A 20,740-nucleotide genomic window follows, 5' to 3' on the forward strand; every position below is an offset into this window, starting at 1 on the left:
ACTGAGGTCATAGACATAATCTTAAAGAAATGTATGCTATTTTATTAGATGTGTAGAATGCGTTAATATCGTATTAAACAGTTCATTTGTCCGCTTTGGTAAGTGTATTCAAGCCTTAAGTTATAAAATGTTCAGTATCCACAATGTTTCTTCGTAATTCATGCAATTAGTTTATTGTAACGTTACATTATACGCGCGTACGCGAAACACTGCATGATCTTTTTCCTTTTTTACGTAAAGCTTTCCGGATTTGTGCGTCGTTTGTGAATATCTCTCTGTACGGTTATCTTCCGGTATAGTTGACTTGAGCGTCGTTCGTGAACCTCTCTTTGGCTTTGTAGCTTTCTGCAACGTTGGATTTAAGCGACGTTTGTGAATATCTTTCTATAATTGTAGCTTTTCCTAACGTAGGACTTAAGCGTCGTTTGTAAATATCTCTCTGTACAACTAGCTTTCCCTAACGTAGGACTTAAGCGTCGTTTGTGAATATCTCTCTGTATGACTAGCTTTCTGCAACGTTGGACTTAAGCGTCGTTTGTGGATATCTCTCTGTACGACTAGCTTTCCGCAACGGTGGACTTAAGCGTCGTTTGTAAATATCTCTCTGTACGGGTAGCTTTCCGCAACGTTGGACTTAAGCGTCGTTTGTTAATATCTCTCTTTACGGGTAGCTTTCCGCAACGTTGGACTTAAGCGTCGTTTGTGAATATCTTTCTGTACGGGTAGCTTTCCGCAACGTTGGACTTAAGCGTCTTTTGTGAATATCTCTCTGTACGGGTTGCTTTCCGCAACGTTGGATTTGAGCGTCGTTTGTAAATATATTTCTGTACGGGTAGATTTCTGCAACGTTGGACCTAAGCAATGTTTGTGAATATCTCTCTGTACGGGTAGCTTTCCGCAACGGTGGACTTAAGCGACGTTTGTAAATATATCTCTGTACGGGTAGCTTTCCACAACGTTGGACTTAAGCGTCGTTTGTGAATATCTCTGTGTACGGGTAGATTTCTGCAACGTTGGACTTAAGCGACGTTTGTGAATATCTTTCTTTGTTAGTATAGCTTTCCGTTGGACAATTGAATATGCGCGTCGTTTGGAAATCTCTCTCGGTACGGGTAGCTTTCCGTTCAGTTTGAATGACGCGTCGTTTGTGAATCGCTCTTTGCATTTGTAGGCTTACTGAAAGTATCAAAAAAGCCTTTCCTTGTGATTTTAAACATCTCATTGCCTTTGTATCTAAATTAGAATACTCACTTTGCACTCATATCTATGTGACGTTGGTCACTCATTTATAAATTCCCCTCGATTTCGACTGAACTCTATAAACCAACACAATTTCTACATTGGATGCCGCAACTCTTAAAAAGTAGTTAAACAGTAAACGTACAAGTAACGTTTCACAACAACTCTCATGGGAAAGTCACTGAGAGATTTTAGAGACGGTTCGATTTATACCACAACAAAAATATACTATAAATATTAAAGAATAAAAAAAACAACTCTGATATTTCACTTTTAAATACCATACTGTACTGTACATTCAAAATGAACAGGCTATAACAAGCAACATATGTTATAAGCATAATATACAACGATGTTGACCAAGGGCTGTTCTCAGCAATGATGAGATGAGATAAGTTGTTGCCGCAAGTACGTATAACATACGTAAATAAGCTCTCTTAACTTTTAAACCAACTATGACTCTGTGTATTTCAGTATTTGAGACTTGATCAGAAACACCCCCAATGTCTTCCAACATAAGAAGTATGCACTTCGCCCTCTCGTCGGGCCGATCAAGAACATGCGTGGAAACCTCCTCGTCCCCCGCGTCCTCCGCGTTAAGGTTTCGACTGAGAAATCTGTATGGGAAGGACGTCTGGGTGTGCTCAAATCAGAGTAACGATGGTAAAACTGTTGATGATATTCTCGTTATGTACAAAAGCATTTACTTTTATTTTTGCCATTCCTAATTATATGTTTGAAATATCTAAACCAGAAGGCACACTTTATTTAAGAGATTTAGAACAGATATTCGATTCGGAGATTTGACTTATATGCCAATAAATACAATGAACGTGCGTATAAAACGAAACAACCATGTATTTGCCATGGTATCAACTATGTGCAGCGGAGATTTGACTTATGTCAATGAAATACCCCAACGTATAAAACGAAACAAGTATGTAATTTTCCATGGCATCATGTACGTCCACATTTGAGATGCACAGCACTCGTGTTTGATTATTGAAAACGCTTGGAAAAGTAAACGTCTAGCGTTCTAGCGAGTCAATGGATCTTTCAAACTCCTGTTACATGATGATAACCGCTATAGATAGACGTCTTAAAACCAAATCGATATTTGCCTTAATATTAATAATACAATAGATGTACAGTACACACATCAAACTTTATGAAATGGATTCATGAATTTAGACAAACATTTATATCGCTAAACTCTTTTCTTCGAACTTATAGTATCTGCTATTCAACTTGTAAAGAATGAATGCCTTTTAAGGCGTTTTGTCACAACAAAATTCGCTTTACCAAAATTATTGCTGCTGAATGAACAATTACATGTTATGGTTATTTCAATGAAGAACGCATCAAGTGGTATTATCAACAAAATAAACATTCAAAAGTATGCACTTCTTTGTAATCAAACCCTCGTAAGTGGTACAAAGGCTTTTCATGTCAGGGCATATAATTAATGAATGCATGAATTGAATACCTCATAAGTCAACAGAAAAATAATATTTCGTTACAATATGTTTTGTTTTCTCTGTAATGACCCCACATGTTGTTAGACAGTTACATTCGGCTTGTAAACACGTATGCTATTTTAAATTATATTTAGATATTAAAGAAAAAATCGAAGAAACCGACGTCCACCTTATTTATTTTAAGATTCAACTCAAACTTAAAACATCCAAAGCTTTCTTATTTTATGATGAATACCAGATTTTCATTCAAATTGAATTTCAAGATGAAGCAAACCAGGATTGAAATTTTACTTTATTACATATTACCTTTTTCTAAAAATATTTTGTACAATCTTAATTCTAACTTCTATTTCTTAACTCCCTTTGTCATATTCGTTTTTTCTTAATTGCCTTTTTCACATTCTTATTCTTAACTACCTTTTTCGATTTCCTACTTCTGAACTAATTTTTTGACATTCTTATTTCTTAACTTTCCCCTGAACATTCTGAAATCTTAACGTCCCTTTTCACATTCTTGATTTTTTAACTTTTCACTTTCTTATTCCTTAAATAGTTTTAACACATTCTTTTTTAATTGCCTTAACAGTCTTAACATCATTTCTTTCACATTTTTATTTCTTAACTCCCCTTTACACTATTTTTTTTTCTTAACTTTAAAATATTCCAATTCCTTAGATACTCTTTACACATCCTTATTTCTTAACAACATTTTACACATTTCTTTTTCTCAACTACCTTTTTCACTTTCTTTTTCTGAACTAGATTGTTCACATTCTTATTTCTTGCCTTCATTCTTTACATTTTAATTTCTTCACTTTATTTCGCACGTTCTTATTTCTTCGCTACATTTTCACATTTTTATTTCTTAACTACCTTTTTCACATTTTTATTTCTTAACTACATTTTTCACTTTCTTATTTGATAATTACCTTTTTGACATTCTAATTTCTTAACTATCTTCTTCGGTTTAATTTTGTTTGAAACGCTAACAATGCTTAAGATCATTAACAAACGTATATACCGTCACGAATTTTAAAATTAAAATGCTCTTTATTTCATACATTTAGGCCATTCGATGCTGCCTTTTCCTTCAAAGCTGATGTAGTGATGGCGATAAATCTAATACTGAAACCTAAGAAATTGAACGGACATTTGTGAATTGAATTAGAACTTTTTATCGAATATCAAACGACATTAACCAATCAGAAATACAAGTTCGTTAGAACAATTCCTAACTTTCTTTTTGCATATAAACAACTTTTAACCACCTTGTGCATATTATATTTTCACTAGATGTTGCTGACCCAAAGGTGCTTCAAGTTCATGAGGTCGACCTTGACATTCGTCAAAATACGCATGAACACCACACAAACGAGTTTGACATCACCGATTCCCGCGTTTACGATTCCAGGGAGGTCTTGGTCATACGGCGTGGTCAGACGTTTCTTGCACACGTGACTTTTAACCGCGCGTTTGATCCAAACAAAGACGACTTGAAACTAGTCTTCGAATATGGTACGTCCTTCAAGAAACTATTGACAACACCATGGTCATATAAACCAGTTAAAATGTACCAAAATAATGTTATATAAATTAGAAGAAATATAGAAGCTATATTTATCGGTCATAATTGCAGAATAGTTCTCCGGATAAAATATGTCCAAGATATACTTATTTCTATTTTATATGAAGCATGCGAAGTCAATTATTTGACACGGTATAGAAGAAATATATGATTTGGTATCGCTGTCTAACAAATACTGTGACATGGTTTTGTGTGGAATAGTATACATGGTTGGCGATGCTCAAACAAATGGCCGATTTGATGAGCGTCGCACATATCATCATTGAGCTTATCCACTACACTACCAATGACAAGTTGAGAAGTGACTCAAGAACAGTGAATTTAATCACTAGTCTATCAATGACAAGCTTAGGAGTAAAGTCATTTCTAAGATTGTATTGATTGTATTTATAATCTCTCTATTTCCAGGGAAATGTCCCTTAGCATCAAAGGGGACAAGGATTGAACTCATTATGTCGGATAAAGACGTGAGTAACGAATGGGGAGCTTGGATCGAGTCCAGTGAAGACGCGTTGACCTCACTTCAAATATTGACGCCACCAAAATTAGCCATCGGAAAATGGAAGCTAAAAATTGATGTCATCAAGCGTGAGGAGTCAAATAAGACCACGTATAGATACGTGCACAAGGACCCAATCTATATTCTCTTCAATCCTTGGTGCGAAGGTGAGAGAAAGCTAGATTTTAACATCGTTATTTGATCTGATGAGTGTAAATAACTAATACATGGTTTCTGATATCTACAAAATACAATAAGGACCATTTTTTTTGCTATATCCTTTGTCGTTTCTTGTACGATCGACACGGGTTTGTTAATACCCTATTTTTGTGAAGAACAAAATAGCGATAAGTTTCCTTCCAGTTTTATATGAATATACAGGACACGCAATTTATTTGGTTACAGAAAAGAGCTGATCTCTTGAATATCAAAGATATGATTCTAAACCAAGACACTAGTTAAAATATCGACCATAACTCCAGTGGCTATGTGGGGTTTTGCATCTCTTGTTTGTTCCTTTCAATATGATCGTTGGTAACATTCAGGCTGCTTGTTGCAATAGTGTTATAAGTTCACACTTAAATGATGCCCGGAAATGTTACAGACGACAGCGTATATATGCGTGACGAGGGCGGTAAACTGCTTAGGGAGTACATTCTGAACGAGACTGGAAAAATATACGTGGGAAACAAAAAGAAAATATCTCCAAGAATGTGGGTGTTTGGTCAGGTAAGAGTACTCTAATTTCAGGGGAGAGAAAGTAGCTGTACTATTTTAACCTCATTAAAAATTTATTCACCACACATATTGTTTAAAACCGCAAATAATTGTTATTGTCAAGAATTGTATAAAATTGAAAGGCATCAGTTACACTGTTGTAGAAATTTCAAATCTCATGGAATGTTTCAGAATGACGCGACATTGGGAAAGGTTTTCGCTATGGATAAAAATCTGGATTCAAGTTCCTTCCTCAAGAAAGTTCTTTTAAAATAAGCGTTCGAAAGCACACAATACAAGATTCAATTAATGCAAATTTTAGCCTCGGTTTGATCAAAACGTATTGGCCTAAGCTGCAACCCTATACTCGGATCCGTCCGTGTTTGAAATATGCATTTTAAGCAGCGGAATGTCAAGAAAAAATCAGACCGACGACTTATTATATTTCATGGTATCGAGGCAAAAGTACATTATATTTTTCACTTTAAATTGATACAAAATACTACATAAGAATAACTAGCCTTATCTGGTTTGTTATTACAAACAAAGTCAGCATAAGTTATGTGTCCTGTTCCTTCTTGAGCAACCAATTGTTATCAACAGAACATTGTCCTCCTTGGTACTCCGATTACAATGTTTTCTACGGTTCCAGTTTACAGGTGATGTTCTTGATTGTGCACTGTCCCTTCTAGACCAGGCAAAAATCAGAGACCAGGCGAGGAGCAACCCCGTCGTTATCGCAAGAAAACTGTCAGCTCTTGTAAGTTTCCTGTGGTTTCGAAGCAAATGATCATGTTTTATTTGCATTAACTGCCACTAAACATGGCTGTCAATTTCATTAATTGCAAACCCTAAAACCATCATCGGACAAAAAATAGCCCTTCAACATGAAATGGATAACCATAATCGACCATAAAATCGAAAAAAACGTGTTTTTTCGCAATAGTTATCAAAAATAACATTCATGTTTATGTGTAAGTTTTATGTATTTTATTTTTAAACTGAACAATGTTTTTGATTATTCATGGCAACGATTTTGATACACGATTTTATGTACGCGTGTATTATTGTTGTTAATTTAACTAATAAAGTTCGAAGAAAAATTCATTTGGGTTATTATATTCGATTATTGTCGATGCTGGGTGAACATCGATGGCGACATTGACGATTATTCGATTACATTCGATCAACACTTCTTCCCACATATTACATAATACTATGCTTCATGTATCTCGAAGGTGAATTCCTCCAATGGCAACGGTGTGTTAATGGGCAACTGGGATGGGGACTATACAGGCGGCACTTCGCCGCTGGAGTGGACAGGGAGTTGCGCCATCCTTGAACAGTACTTCCGCACCAAGGAGCCCGTCCGCTACGGACAGTGCTGGGTTTTCTCCGGAGTCCTTACTTCCGGTAATCTGACCTATGATTTAGTGATGGAAGAGTAAGTACACCTTCCTTCCTTAAACCCTATACCAACCAAACCAGCCATGTCGAATTTTGAGCAGAAACAACATGTCAATAAAACACTATAGTGATTAGATTGAGTTGAGAACCAAGTTTCGTCCTCAAACGGCCGATCCTAGACACGCTCCTGATGACTTATATCAACATTAAGTGACTCTGACAACAAGTGATGAACATAAATATTTCTGACATTTAAGGCAAATGAAGTTACGGTGATAGTGTTCTTCGGAAAAAGAGCTAATTTTTCCGGCATAACTAACATTGTGAATTAAATCCTGTATATGCAAACGTCAAAACTTACAATTCTTTTATTTCCCTGTAGTTTGCCGAGCCTTTGGTACCGGTGCGGAGTGTTACGAACTTCTTGGCTGTGCATTCAAACGTCAATATTAACAATTCATTTCTTTTTCCTGCAGTTTGTCGTGCCTTGGTTAATCCGGCGTGGAGTATAACCACCTGCTCGTTTGTGCTTGCAAACGTCAATGTTAACTTTAATCTATTTCTTTCCCTTGGAATTTGTCGAGCAATGTGCATTAGGGCGTGGAGCATAACCAACTGATTCTTCGGCACACATTACAATGCTAACAATTCATTTTTTTCCCGCAGTTTGCCGAGCCTTGGGTATACCGGCGCGGAGTGTAACCAACTTTTCGTCAGCACACGACACCGACGGGAGCATCTCCATCGACACACATTTTAACACCGATGGTGAACCACTCGAAAAATACAACAAAGACTCAGTCTGGTAGGTATGAAAACCCTAAGTGGACACCCTAATGATCACTGCTCCAAATCTCGGTGTTTAAGATGATTCGGATGGGTGTGTATGTGGGGTTTCCTAATAATTAAGAATGTGAGACCTTACGTATCACTAGAAAATACATTTTGTCCGGGATCTATCATCAGATGATCAAATAGTCTATCCGAATTAAACTAATACCGCTCCAGGTACTAAATTGGAGGAGTGACAGCTCTATAGTTATCAATGGATAAATATGAGTAATCGTATCGTTCTGGATTAAGATACTAAATTGTTCAAGAAAAGTAACAGTCCTATCGTCCCCAGTGGTTGAAATATATACCTAATGGTGTCATTGTTGGGATAATTAGAACTATTGTCCTCATTGAAGGATGTATCATACCTGTTGTCCTAACTGTTGGACATATCAGATCTGATGTCCTTTTTTGTAGGAATACCAGACCTATTGACCGCATCGGTGGAAATATCAGACTTATTTTAACTTCTGGTAGAACTATCAGACCTATTGCCCCCATTTGTGGATAAATCAGACCTATTATTTTATACATTGGTAGAAATATGATACCTATTTTCCTCATTGTTGGATATTTAAGTGCTATTGTCCCCATTGGAAGAAATATCAGTACTATGGTTTCCTTATGTAAGTCATATCGTCCTCTTGGAAAGAAATATCAGTCCTATAGATCACATATAACCCATTTGAAGAAATGGCAGTCCTGTCGTCCACATTAGATAATATATCAGAAAAATAGTTATTTATGTTTTTTGCAGTCTTAAAACAAAGGTTCATTTCTGTTTATCAGTTACAGTTTATTCATTGTCCTTATTTAACCATTGTTCATGTTATTCATGCCTTTTGTCGTTTGCTTTTAAAACATTATGTCGCCTTTAGCTTTTTTGAGAATATTGTTCTTTTATTGATGGTGGTTTGCTTAAATGTCGTCCATCCATTATTTTGTTTACGAACATATGGTCCTGGCAGTTGCTCATTTATATATTCAACTGTTGACTTACTATGTAACAGGAACTTTCACGTCTGGAATGACGTGTGGATGGCCCGTCCAGACCTCCCGGTCGGATATGGCGGCTGGCAAGCTGTCGATGCCACACCACAGGAAGCCAGTGATGGTGAGATAATCATATATTTGCAAAGTTTTTAAATATAAATAAATTAATTGTGAAAAAAAGATATAATTCCTTGTTGTGTTAAAAATACCATTGCTATTTGTAACAATAATTCTATCATTTACACCTTCAGGTAATATTTGAATTCGTAAATGACGTTGCTTACTTTTAACAATAACGTAACACAGAATCCTTCTGGTAAGCACGCTTTTGCCATAAATATATTGACCCTGCTTTGACACTTTCTTTATTTACAATCTGAATGAACAGTTCAAATGTGGCTTACTTTCGTATTATAATAAATGTAACGAAGCGTTCTCACCCATTTTACTTACAAACATGTGAAGTCATGTTCCAATCTAACATTCGTTATCATAAACCCATGTGATGCGTTTAGTAAACATGTTTGCTGCAAACATTTGCTGCAAACATTTGCTGGTTTGTTCCCCGCTTGCAGTGTATGCGCTTTAGGGCAACAGGAATACAAAACAATACAGTATGCAAACGATAGGTAAATGCTCGCCTTACTGAACGCATTACAGGTGTGTACTGTATGGGTCCAACGTCGCTGCGCGCGATCCGGGAAGGAAAAGTGAGTCTGCAGTACGACGGACCGTTCTTGTTTTCGGAAGTCAATGCGGACGAGGTCTACTGGATGGTCGAAGAGGATGGATCCATGGACAAACGCATGTTTCAGAATAGGTGGGAAAGGGATACATTGATATATTTGTTTATGTGTTGTTGTCATATTGATACACTAGAGAGTCTGTGAAATACTATGTCTACGGGTACGTGGTACTTCTTTTCGTGCTCTATGTCATGTGTATAATGTACGAGTTTAGAATAAATGTTTGATAGCACGAATACAATTATTAGTGCGATTCATACGGTGTTGTTAGGGCTACCGTGTCTTCATCCTTTCGCGAATGGTCTAATGTCGAAGTGACGATGGCAAAGATACGAAAGTACACGGAGGCGTAAGAGCGAGGAGCGATGGTTGAGTGGCGAAGACAAATAGGCGAAACGCAAAAGTACGGAAGTCCTACTGCCAAGGAGCAAAGGGTCAAAGAGCGAAGTTATCTTCGCCGCTTTGCCTTCATACTTTCGTACTGTCGCGTATTCGCCATAATGTCTTCGAATCTTCGCCTTTTCCGTTCACCTGCGTTCTCTCTTACGTTCACTGTCTTCGCCGTTGTCCGGTTCGCGTCTTTGCATATTCGTATAGTATTACCTACACATACAGATTCACAAACAAGCTAACTTTCGACTATTTGTAAGTGTACACTTGGTTCATATGAACATACACATGTAGGAAATTCGTAGTAAATTAATCCATCGAAACGTAATTTGCCTGGTTGGTGTTTTATCAGCCCTATGCTTAAATCTGCACTATATACACACTCCCATGCCCATAACCGTAATACAATAGGGTACGTAGGTTGTTTTTAGGTAAAATTATGTCTGAATGTAATTTTCGAAATAGCGCCCTTCTATGCGATCAACGTTTACTAGAGCGCTCCTAAACAAACATATACATTTAAACGTATTATCGAACTAAGAAACTACCAGTTCCAGTGAACAAGGAAAAAGGCATTATGCTTGCATTTTTCCTTTAGCGTTGGAAAGCATATACACACAAACAGTGTGACCGACCTTAGCAACACGACACACTCATCAAAACGTCTATAAACATTATGTAGCGAGGATATAATGCTTGCATTCGTCTCTATTCCAGTGTTGAAAAGGCTAAAATTACCGACCGAGACGCGCGACATAAGGTATAGTATTGTGAAGCGTCCGGGAGAGAATAATTGTAACGCCTTGCTTTGTCATTTATTCCAGTGTTGACAAGAACATCAGCGCATAAAAGTGACCTGTCTTGGCAACACGCAACAGTAATCTTAAGATCTGACATGGTGCAGTGACCGTGAATATAAAACATTTATAATAATTTAGTTTGTCATTTATTCCAGTGTTGACAAGAACATCAGCACAAAAAGTGACCTGTCTTGGCAACACGCAACAATAATCTTAAGATCTTATATGGTGCAGTGACCGTTAATATATAATAATTATAATGATTTACTTTCGTCATTGTTACAGTGTTGGTAAGCATATCAGCACAAAGAGTGTGCCCGGTACAGGCAACGCGACGCGATCGTCTAGAAATTGTGTAGCGATGTGGAGAGGGAAGATGTCACCGACCAGTACAAGTTTCAGGAAGGTAAAAACAAACACTTGCTATGTAGTGATGTTTAATCCAACTGGATGTAATTTTCGAATTAAATGAGGTTGTCATGCAGAACTTAAGGATTTGCGCGGACTGTTTCTGCTTGATTTAATTTTGTAAAGCAAGGTATTTTTAAAATCAAAATTGCAAATGCAATAAAGTTGCCGTTTTGCACGTGCAGGCTCGGAAGAGGAGCGAGCGGCTGTAAGGGAGGCAAACCTCCACTCCACCGTGGAGGGCATCTATGAAACCGCGGACGAGGTAAGACCGTCGCCGCAACTTCTTATCCGGTGCAACACAATTAAACGTGCACGACATACAAATGACATTCATATGACCTGTCGTTGGTTAGAGTTATATTTGAGGCATGATTGCATGAATTGACACTACTCAATGAAGGACTCCCGTACTGGTATCAACCCTGATTTATATGTAACCTCAAATGAGTGTCTTTAAAATACACTTAGAATCGATATGTTTATGCTATAAATTGTTTATACATAGACAAATATTCTAAGATGCCAGGTTATGTTATTTTAACAACAAAGAAACGTTTTTGTTTCACGAACGTTCTATGTAGGATGTGGAGTTTCAACTTTGCTATGACATTGACACCTTTGTTGGCGAAGAAATCAAGGTGACCTTGACCGCGCAGAACAACAGCGCCACTAAGCGGACCGTAATGGGCACCCTGGTCCTTGGCACCGCCTATTATACGGGCGTCTTTCACAAGGAGCTGTTGAAACAAAAAGTGGATGTGGTCCTGGAGCCCAACAAAGGTGATTAGAAACATAAGTGTATTAATTGTTTATCCCACAAAAGAATGGTCAATATGCGTTTCTGTATTACCAATCATAATCATAAAAAAGCAAAGTGTATGGTTTTTACAAAATCTAATTACAAATAACTACACACAAAAAAAATCAATTTGTTTTATTAACAAACTTAAAGGCAAATTCGTGTACGGTAATTTTTCCTCTGGTATGCTAACTTGTAGAAACGCAGATAAATGAGCTATAGCCTGTGGAAATTGGGCACCCGACCATGTTCGTCAATACGTATTAACTATCGTAATAAATTATTTTTGAGCTGCATACAAATTCACGTGTTTACTACCACTAACAGAAACTGTTCATGACAGAAAATATTTACTGTGGTTGACAAATACAAATTTTCTCAATCGTCATTCAAAAATAAAAGTTTTTCTTCGTGAATAAACTTTATTATGCACGGTACTTCTTTATTCAGAAAAAGAGCTAGAGTTCAAAGTCGACGCCGGAATTTACCTTGACAACCTCGTTGACCACTGTATAATCACCATTTCGTGCTTCTGTTTCGTCAAGGAGACCAGACAGCACTATATCGACCGGGACGAGCTCAGGCTCAGGAAACCTACCCTCACTATTAAGGTCAAAAGTCTTCTTTTATTTAACTGACATTTCATTTTATTTCAGGCATTTATTTTACCTGTGTATGTATAAGCTTGACATTTTACACTGTACACTATGACCGATCGTCATATATATTTGCATAAGATAAGAAATGTTAACAATGGTCATCGGTCGTTTTAAGTATCACGCAGGAGGAGTTTAAAGTATGAAAATTAAACAAATGTGATTCAAGAATTTCTCGAACAGTTTCGTTCATAAAATTGATGTAGCTGTATGCTGTTCGTTTCCAATATAAACGTTTGTTAAATACAGCGTTACCTCTCAGGCGATATCCATGGGCATTAAGTATTAAAAATCGAACTAATTAAAACTCCTCGGCCATAATCTAACAAATATGGCCTCGGAAATAAAACGAGTCTTAAGAAATAGTTCACCATAACCGCGCTAATATTTATCAAGTGTCGTATGTGTTTTCAACCGTCAAGTGATATATAAAATGATTAAGGGCGGAGAATATGATATGATACCAGTCCTTAAAAAAAAATCAGTGTTGATTTCGTTTATTGAACTATATAATTGTAAACATAGTTAACGTTATCGAATGGGTCTACCTAACGTAATGATAAATGAATTAATCGCCGTTGGCCTCATTACATGGGTGTATAGCTTGAAACCTATTTACGAGATTTATCCGGAATCTTGCCGGAAATGGCCGAGTTGGAACAATTAAAGCAAACATGTCGATGTGGTCTGTTTGTGGCTTGCCTAAGAAGTCATGGTATTGTGCCCCATTAGGGTCACTTTGACATCGCTCAAAACAGACATCAGCAGACATGAGCAGACAATGTTGTAAAGCCTTTATAAGTTGTCAAAAGGTATTTTGGCTAGTGTGCACATTTAAATGGTTTTATTGGTTGATAATGATTATTGGATACATATTGGCAATTCAAGAAATAGTTTGGTTAAATTTGACCAAACCAAAGAATTTACCTGTTTTTTTACAAATGACTGAGGTTGTTATGACCCAAAACATGAACTCGGGCTATGTTCATATCGGCTTATATAGTATAATTGTTATAACTGTCTTTACAGCTGACCACCCATTACATAGAAACTTCCTGTACATGTACAATATCAATATGGTCTTACATAGGCACCCGTGTCTGCTGACAATGGGCAGAGTTTCAAGGTAGATGTATCGTTTGAGAACAAGCTTCCAGTTCCGCTCACCAGATGCGAGCTGCGCGTGGAGGGACCGGGGCTGCAGAAACCCGTCATATATAGACAAGCATAAGTCGGAAATGTTTATAAAAACACTTGTTCGTAAAATATAATATTATTGTATTACCCAGTCTAAAGTCTTATCCACTAATGTGACGCATCCGATTTAATGTACACTTTTTTCGTGTTATTGGCTCATGCGGTTTTCGGAGAAAACATGTCAGTATTAGAGAATAGTTGAAAATCAAACCAGTTTCTAAAACTACATTATTATTCCAGGGACGTGAATGCCAAAGGAACGTTTATCGCGACGTTTCAAATGACGCCGGTAAAGAGTGGCAAACGTGATGTTGTCGTCTATTTCAACAGCCGTCAAATCTCTGGCGTCACCGCATGCCACTCCATCCAAGTGAAATAGCTGTGCTGCTATTTATTTTGAACATTTTAAATAAGTTCAATGAAACATCGGTGATCACCTTATTCATTATTTTCATGATTATTATTTGTTGAAATTTTCTTACTTTTTTAATAATTGTGTGAAACCCTTTTGTATAATTGTGTAAGAACAACTTAAATGCTTTGATCGTATTGTGAACAAATAAACTTTTTATATTGACCATGCCAACTTGTCATGCCTGGTATGTATGGTAATGCCGTACTGTGTACCGAGCTTTAGTAGTATTCTGTGTAGTATCTGATGCGCTTATCACAATGTTGCATATGTCTTCAAGATATACATGTAAACACGATTCTTGAACATTTTGTATTGTTAGTGTAATTTGAAACTTACACATATTTAATTTCACATTCTTATAGATATTTGTGTGTTTAAGCAGAATAATTATATCAAAAATAAATCTTACAACAATACGTGTTAATTTTGTGTTCTACAGAGTGGTTCGTACTGGTATAACTCAATATTACGCCCCAAAAATGAATGGCGCAACTCAATTGCTCCAGGACTGGTCACGCGTTGACCCCATATTGTTCAGTATTGGGTCACTAATCTTTATCGTACCAAAATAATGTCTAAGTTCCGATTCCAATGTATAAATAAAGCATTTCCCAGCTATTGTTGGCGTCTGGTTAATGTTAACAGGTTGATATGGTTTCCATTGCCCCGTATACCCATATCGGGTCAACAACTAACCCCGTGACTTATGTATGCCCGTATGTGTGAATGCGTGTATACACGTATGCACGTATGCGTATATGCACGTATGCACGTATTCACGTATTCACGTATGTACCTATGTACGTATGCACGTATGCACGTATGTACGTATGCTTGTTTGCTTGTTTGCATGTATGCAAGAATGCATGTTTGTATGCACGTATGCATGTTTGCAAGAATGCATGTTTGTATGCACGTATGCATGTTTGCACTTATGCATGTTTGCACGAATGCATGTTTGCACGAATGCACGTATGCATGTTGCACGTATGCATGTTTGCACGTATGCACGCATGCACGCATGTACGCTTGTACGCTTGAACGCATGTACGCATGTACGCATGTACGCATGTACGCATGTACGCATGTACGTATGTACGTATGTACGCATGTACGCATGTACGCATGTACGAATGTACGCATGTACGTATGTACGCATGTACGCATGTACGTATGTACGAATGTACGCATGTACGTATGTACGTATGTACGTATGTATGTATGTACGTATGTACGTATGTACGTATGTACGCATGTACGTATGTACGAATGTACGTATGTACGTATGTACGTACATGTACGTATGTACGTATGTACGTATGTACGTATGTACGTATGTACGTACGTACGTATGTACGTATGTACGTATGTACGTATGTACGTATGTATGTATGTATGTACGTACGTACGTATGTATGTACGTATGTACGTACGTATGTATGTATGTATGTATGTATGTATGTACGTATGTATGTATGTATGTATGTATGTACGTATGTATGTACGTATGTACGTATGTATGTACGTATGTACGTATGTATGTATGTATGTATGTATGTATGTATGTATGTATGTACGTATGTATGTACGTATGTATGTATGTATGGATGCATTGTATGTATGTATGTATGGATGCATTGTATGCATGTATGTATGTATGTATGTATGTATGTATGTATGTATGTATGTATGTATGTATGTATGTATGTATGTATGTATGTATGGATGTATGTATGTATGTATGTATGTATGTATGTATGTATGTATGTATGTATGTATGTATGTATGTATGTATGTATGTATGTATGTATGAAATGTGTTTGAAATGTGTTTGAAATTGATTTGAAAAAAAAACATAATTTAAAAAAAATAAATAATTTGAACGACTTTTATTGAACAAAATGAGATCATTTCATAAACAATATTAATGATTCTCTGACACTCAATTTGGTATTTGTTACTATTTTACCTCATTTGCAATGTATATTGGTATGTGTAAATACACGGTCACCGTGTTTGACTTGACTTTAACTTGAGTTCCATGCGATATTCTTGTGATTAATTTTCAATTATGTGAAAACAAAATCCAATTCAGTGTAGCAGATCAGTCCCAGGGAAAAAGTAACCATAGATTATCATGTTTTATCAAGAAGTGGTAAAACGTCTGAATAAATTCACAAACTAAGGCGGCAATTTACAGCTCCTGACATTCTATCATAATATGGACATTATTTGAAAACCTAGGTTGTGTAAACAACTTAAAAATGTTACATTGTATCTAATCATGCGTCTGCGGTGTATCTCTGCCGTGCTCTGTTAATCACATCTATCAAATTGATTTGAATGCGAATGCTTCAGATGTTTGCTGGGATGATTTACTTGCCAAATGTTAGACAAATAAGATAGAAGATAGATGTAATATTTACTGCTTGTTTGGCTACATAGCAGTTAAACACCTAATAGCTGGCTAATAAGTTTAAGAAAACAACGGCCAAAGAGAACGACCGAGGTGAGTTCAACCAATTAGTTGAATTACAGGACAAAACAATTTAAATACAAATTGAACTGATCAACAAACAAGTTTTCTCCAGTAATAAAAATAAAAGTATGAATGATTTAACAGTGCTGATAATAACTTCAATATTGCACGAGCGTTTAATTAGAATATGATTGCTAAATATAGCGTAATACAACTTTTCACTACGAAACACATGTTGCGTTATTATGTGATGTAGAGACCTAACGTATGAGTCCAGGAACCCACCTTTTGAATAAATATAGTTGAATTTAGACTTCAAATGAGTACAGATAGATAACTGAAATAAACGCTGTCAATCTTATCTTTACGTAAGAAACAGTGCCAAGCAATCACGTATTTTTTGTAAAATATAACTATAAAACGTATCATGTAAAACTTCAAAAGAAATAATAAAACATGGCGTAAACGCAATGTCTAAGAAGATCTTTACACCACACCTTCAACTTAGAATTTTGTTCAACTCAAATAATTAATATACTTATAAAATAAGGGCCAGGGCCGTAGACATGATATGTTCGAGGAAACGGCCAATGAGAACATTCAAAAGAAGGTCACCTCTATCACTTGTCAATCTAGCACCGCAAGTGTTTGTTATTTGTAAAATTTAAAATAGTAAAATTTAAAATAGTAAATATTTAAAATAACAGGCTTGATAAATAAAAGTTATTTTATTATTGACACCAGTACTTTTGTCAACCCTGGAAACGAAACAGCGATTCCTTAAGCTATATACTTAAATCACAATCTAGCTCAACTAATTTAATATACCTACAGTCAAAACTCGCCATGTGGAACTCGGTTATCTCAAAGTTCTGGTTATGTCAACTTTCGTTTGAATGTGTTGGGTTAAGTTAACTATGCTTTGTATTTCATCTATATAAAATTTTCGTTATCTCGAATTTGCCGTGGTCCAGACGCACACAATCTAGCATATAAAACAAATCCGAATCCGATAAAATTTCAAAGACTAGCAAACTTTTGACAAATCTTGGTACTAAGACCAAATAGTCAAGAAAGAGTGCAAACTTTAGTTAGATTTAAACCAGACAACTGTGTGACATGTAAAATCAATCAGATGACTATCGATATATATAAGGATTACAATCAAGACAAATGTAACATCACAGGGGCTGTTTAAGACATACATAGTGCTTTCCGGAGAGGACTCAAACAGGTCACAGCTGGATAGAGTTGAAAGTGATGTGTTATACATCGATGTTAATTAACGGGCCTAATCAAAGCAAGTTCTTGGTTAATATTGTGCTTTCGATTGGATGCATATCCAAAGTGTACTGTTAAGAGTACGAGAATAACGTTCGATTTATAGTTGATGTATGTATTCAATGGAAATAATCTATGAAACTATATAACTTAAAAGTATATGAACAAAATGAAACCGTATGTGTACGTGTAGTGTGACGTTTCTACACACAAGGGGTGTTGCACACACTAACACATCTTCAAATTAGATTTTATTAATAACTTGAACGTTCTGAAATACGCTTACTTATAACAGGTGACATTCAATTGATTATTTGTATTCTCTCAACTTTGTTTTATTTTAACTTAAGTACTGGCTTCAATTCAGTTTACAAACATGTGTTGAAAATTATTGAAAATATGAGACAACCTATACACAATGATCTTTAATAAAACAGGGGTGGTATTCAATATTGGTATTTCATGAATACAAGATCAACTTAGCCAATCGGATTGCGTGGTACAAATAACGGACCAATCCCATGAATGAAGTTTGTGATGTATGATCATAAGATTGACTTAAGTTGCATATTGAATACAGTTTCTGGCCGATGACAATGTAAACAAGTTTTATCAAACTCAATGGAGCTGTAATCTGAAACATGTACAGATACGTGTCTGTCTCACTTGTTGACATTTGTTTTTCAATCTTTACCTAAATATCCACAAAAAAGTCATGAACGCGTTACCGTGTGAGCATTGTCTCTAATGTAATTGATTTCACATAACCGATACTGTTTCTGTTGAATCGGACAAAAATAAAACTTGATAAATTCTAAAAGAGATATGTAATGCCCTTACTATCCAACAGGAAAAAAAAGAAACACGACATAACCATATGTTAACTTTTACTGGCATCAATCAGTTGCCTCTGTTCTTTTCATTCTCTTGCCTTCAATAAAAAGGCAATGAATGTTTGATTTGAAGCCTTCATGAGAAATAAGGTAATTATCGATAGAAGATTTACGCTCCCAGATTTTAGTCTTAACTGAGTTCCATAAATGGATATGCGATGTTTTCCTTTGGATTAAAGTGCTTTGTTTCGTATTGTCAATTTGTCAATGCCGTTACAGTCGTGTAATCGGTCGCATTAGGCAGAATTTATTGCAAAGAGCAAATTGATATTACAGATACATCATTATATGAATTTCAATAACTATGGATAAACCGTTGAAAGTTCCAGACACATCATTCATTAAAGACATCTTTATTCATTATTAACAGAAAAAAACATATTTCATTCGTCTATTGCTTCTTGGTGTGCACTTTCAAGCAAGTATTTCCGAAGACATATCTTATACAAAACGAACAAACAAACGTTCTTCATAATAGAATGACAGTGAGTTATGAAAGGTAAAGCAATAACGAAAACGTATCTAGAGCTATGTATTTAATTTACTGACTTAACTGACTGGGAAACGGTTAACGATGTGTATTACATTTGAAAAAAGAAACACGCCTTAATTACTATACTGAGTCGGTTTCGATCTATTATTTTGACAACTGTCTCACTTTAAAACAGTTATGAAAATAATTCGATCGGCAACACGCTAGCGAAAGTAGAATGATATGTATCAAACCATTTCCCAATCAAATAAATACCCGCGCTGTTTTCCTTTTTTCAAACGGTACATATTTGATAGCGACATAACGGCTTGAAATTGATATAATGTTTGCATATAGAAACTTTAAAATTAAACAAATATTTACTGATGTTCAAAAATATTTACTATTCCGACATAGTATCATTTTTGAAGGACATTACATGAAAACAAATACTGTTGATGGCATCTTTTCCTTTAAACTTTGATTTTTCGCAGATGCTATTCGATATAACTAAATATTGGTTATATTAGTGATTAACTTAATTTTCGACATGTAACGCTTGTCGTGCCTTCCATATTTAAGAAGAACAAATAAAGCGGCTTAGTTCAAATGATGTCTGAAAAGATTGATTCTTTTAATTTGATTGAACTTTTTGACTTCAACAAAATAAATCAACTGCAGCTATTCCATGATTAAACAAATAAGACAAAAATTATACAACAGGTTCTAAGACTGTCTTGCAAAAGTGAGGTAGACGGGATGCAGCTGGCTGTTGCTATGGACGACATGAAACCACCGCGGCAACCAACAGATTGTCGAGCAATCAGTTTTGGAGCTCAAATCAGGGACCTGGGATCATCTCTAACCACAGTGCGGCAGTTAAGATAGAGAGTACATTGCGTATGGATTATGATGTGCATGTAGTACTTTTATCAGGGTAGTTTGACGCTTAATGCCTCTTAACAGTTTGTTTTCGACTTTTTGGCTTTTACTTGTAGTTTGCATTCTATTATTAAATTGGTGTCTCGTAAACTCAAAATATTATTTTGATCGAGTTTGAATTGATTTGTGGCTCAAAGAGATATACGAGGTGAAATGATTAAACTGTGTTGCCAGCATGTTTCATTTTACTTTTGTAAAGTATGAATGTCACGTCTATCTAACATATCAACCATACCAACTGCGATCACTTTATGTATCATACATGTTCAGCCATTTACTTTGCATTTACGAAGTCAGAAAGTGCCCTTTCATACGTATGATATTGTTTTGGTTTGGTGTCCCGATACATCAAATGTGAACACGGATACTTTTAATGGAGCTAATAGAGACCAGCTTATGTTGGTCGAATGCTTTTAAACATACTGAGGAGGATAAATAATATCAAAATATTTCAATTTGAATGCAAGAACAGAACGAGTGCATCTCGTCATCATTACTTTATGATTG

The 20,740-nt window shown here is 36.0% G+C and overlaps 1 protein-coding gene across 1 annotated transcript; it reads left to right on the forward strand.

Moving 5' to 3' along the window:
• The first annotated feature begins 1,742 nt into the window (after nt 1–1,742).
• LOC128244247 (hemocyte protein-glutamine gamma-glutamyltransferase-like) lies at nt 1,743–20,179 on the forward strand. Its single transcript, XM_052962267.1, has 17 exons — nt 1,743–1,902; nt 4,011–4,232; nt 4,711–4,968; nt 5,406–5,530; nt 6,171–6,278; nt 6,757–6,931; nt 7,592–7,730; nt 8,770–8,873; nt 9,413–9,572; nt 10,606–10,648; nt 11,037–11,094; nt 11,282–11,361; nt 11,681–11,879; nt 12,349–12,509; nt 13,645–13,779; nt 13,990–14,121; nt 20,015–20,179. Exons 1-17 carry the CDS (start codon nt 1,743–1,745, stop codon nt 20,177–20,179), a joined length of 2,424 nt encoding a protein of 807 aa, XP_052818227.1.
• Nucleotides 20,180–20,740: the final 561 nt, after the last annotated feature.

This window comes from Mya arenaria, chromosome 8 (genome assembly GCF_026914265.1).
Source record: "Mya arenaria isolate MELC-2E11 chromosome 8, ASM2691426v1".
Taxonomy (NCBI): Eukaryota; Metazoa; Mollusca; class Bivalvia; order Myida; family Myidae; genus Mya; species Mya arenaria.

Coding starts and splice junctions, on each gene's coding strand:
- LOC128244247 (XM_052962267.1), top strand. CDS start 1,743: ATGTCTTCCAACATAAGAAGTATGCACTTCGCCCTCTCGTCGGGCCGA. Junction 5,531..6,170: donor GAATGTGGGTGTTTGGTCAG/GTAAGAGTACTC, acceptor CTACGGTTCCAG/TTTACAGGTGATGTTCTTGA. Junction 12,510..13,644: donor AACCTACCCTCACTATTAAG/GTCAAAAGTCTT, acceptor GGTCTTACATAG/GCACCCGTGTCTGCTGACAA.